At 35.3% G+C, this 2,021-nt stretch overlaps 1 protein-coding gene across 1 annotated transcript; it reads right to left on the reverse strand.

Moving 5' to 3' along the window:
* Positions 1-516: 516 nt before the first annotated feature.
* LOC110376311 (glutathione S-transferase 1) lies at positions 517-1,258 on the reverse strand. Its single transcript, XM_021334735.3, has one exon. The coding sequence runs from the start codon at positions 1,231-1,233 to the stop codon at positions 544-546; it is 690 nt and encodes a 229-aa protein (XP_021190410.3). The 5' UTR covers positions 1,234-1,258; the 3' UTR covers positions 517-543.
* Positions 1,259-2,021: the final 763 nt, after the last annotated feature.

Here is a 2,021-nt window from a genome sequence, read left to right on the forward strand (position 1 = left end):
AGAAACATTTGAAGTAACCTGGACTTTAAAGTCTGAAATCGTCAATCCGCCTTAAGCATCTATACTTACTTATTTTTTTTATAAACAACCAGAAAAGTTCACCATTTTCGGTGATAACTACGAAGTACAATAGTATTACACGATCGCCTGCAAGATCTATAATGTGTTATCAATATATCTCTAAATATGTATTAGGGTAAATAGAAGGTCATTGTTTGTTTTATGTAACTATCAGTAGTTAAATAATATTTGGTCAATAGTATGTGTTATCTGAAAGATAAAAGTAATAATCTGGGCTTATCATTTTTAATAAATATTTACTACTAGATGTGTACCGCTGTTTTCTCTTCCTAATTTTCTTTGAAGCGGCAATGTTTGAGCTTTGTTTATTTTCGCATTTTTGACATAACATAACGGTTTTACAGAATCAATTTAAATGAGCCTAAAGGATTGTTTTTAATGAAGAAAACAACAATGGCTAAACATAAGCTTATAATTATTGTAATTCATAAAAAAATACAGTTATATAAAATTTAAAGCTACTCACTCATCATCACTGTCTTTCATACACTTTTCTTCTCCGGTCAAATCTTTCTTTTTCTTCAAAAATATATTAACCTGAAATAATCCAGCCTCATTGCCTTTTTTGTACCACTCTTCTTCTTTCAGCATTTCAAACCATTCTCTTAACTTGGCATATTTCTCATGAATAGGCACCATGAACTCTAAGGTCGAAATACTGGCTATGCAAGACACGTCAGCGACTGTGAGATTATCTCCTGCGACAAACTTGCTCTTCTGTAGGTACCTGTCCATGGTATCATATGCAGCATGAACTAATATCTCATCTGAAGCACTGGCCGTGTCATGGCATATTAGCACCTTCACTATAGACTTGATGGCTGGGAACAAAATCGAAGTATCAAAATGCAGTCGCTGATCTATAGTCGCTCTTAATCTTAAGTCACTAGGGTACAATGTCGCTTGCTGCTCCCCACCGTATTTCGAAACTAGGTACGTTAGTATCGCGTGGCTGTCAGCTAAACAGAAGTCATCTTCTTCTAGTAAAGGGACGGAGTGTAGAGGATTTTTTTCCATGTATTCTGGTGTCAAATGTTCACAGTTGACCATGTCCATGTCATATAGTTCTAGCTCTAGTTTGAGGAGTTCAGCTAACATGAGAACAGCTCTCACGGGCGGACTCGGGTCTTTTTTATATAGTTTGAGCGTCATGTTGGCTATCTGACGATTTGCACGATACTGGAGGATAGGAACAACTACAGCAGTTTTTATCTATACATATAATCGATGTTATGATGACGATATAAATCATGTGGCTTATAGTGAAAATATTGACTAGATTTGGTTTGATATTCAATATGGTCATTCATCGTGACTCAGCTGTGTTCTATTTTAGTATGCATTGTTAATAGTATGATGAAATGTGCTATAATTATTTCTGTAATTTCATTAGTAATCATGATCATACAAATTTTAGATTAATAAAAGAAAATCAACGTGGCTGGTTAGTTTAGGCACAAAATAGAACAGAAGTCAATCTCATGTATGTACTTCACTTTTCATGCCTAAACTCGGCGGTCGCGCTAGGGCTGTCAACTTTTTTATGCGCATAAAACTAACGTGGTAGTGGTACTCGTATCTAATTATTTGATGTATTGTTAAGAATAAAACAGGAAAAATGAAATATAAACCAATAATAGTAAAATATTTAATGTGGCATACAAGAGGTTAATAAACACTTTCAACGGAAATTCGTTTGAACGAGATACCGAACTTTTTCAGAAACCACAATTTATAATTTTGTTATTCATACATATATACTTACCCTCAGTCGTGGTGGCCTAGTGGGCAAAGAACCAACCTCTCGAGTATGAGGGCGCGGGTTCGATTCCAGGTCAGGCAAGTACCAATGCAACTTTTCTAAGTTTGTATGTACTTTCTAAGTATATCTTAGACACCAATGACTGTGTTTCGGATGGCACGTTAAACTGTAGGTCCCG

The sequence above is a fragment of the Helicoverpa armigera genome, chromosome 15 (assembly GCF_030705265.1).
Source record: "Helicoverpa armigera isolate CAAS_96S chromosome 15, ASM3070526v1, whole genome shotgun sequence".
NCBI classification, from domain to species: domain Eukaryota; kingdom Metazoa; phylum Arthropoda; class Insecta; order Lepidoptera; family Noctuidae; genus Helicoverpa; species Helicoverpa armigera.

What these genes read in the sequence shown, in the direction of transcription:
- LOC110376311 (XM_021334735.3), bottom strand. Translation starts at nt 1,233, where the DNA reads ATGACGCTCAAACTATATAAAAAAGACCCGAGTCCGCCCGTGAGAGCT.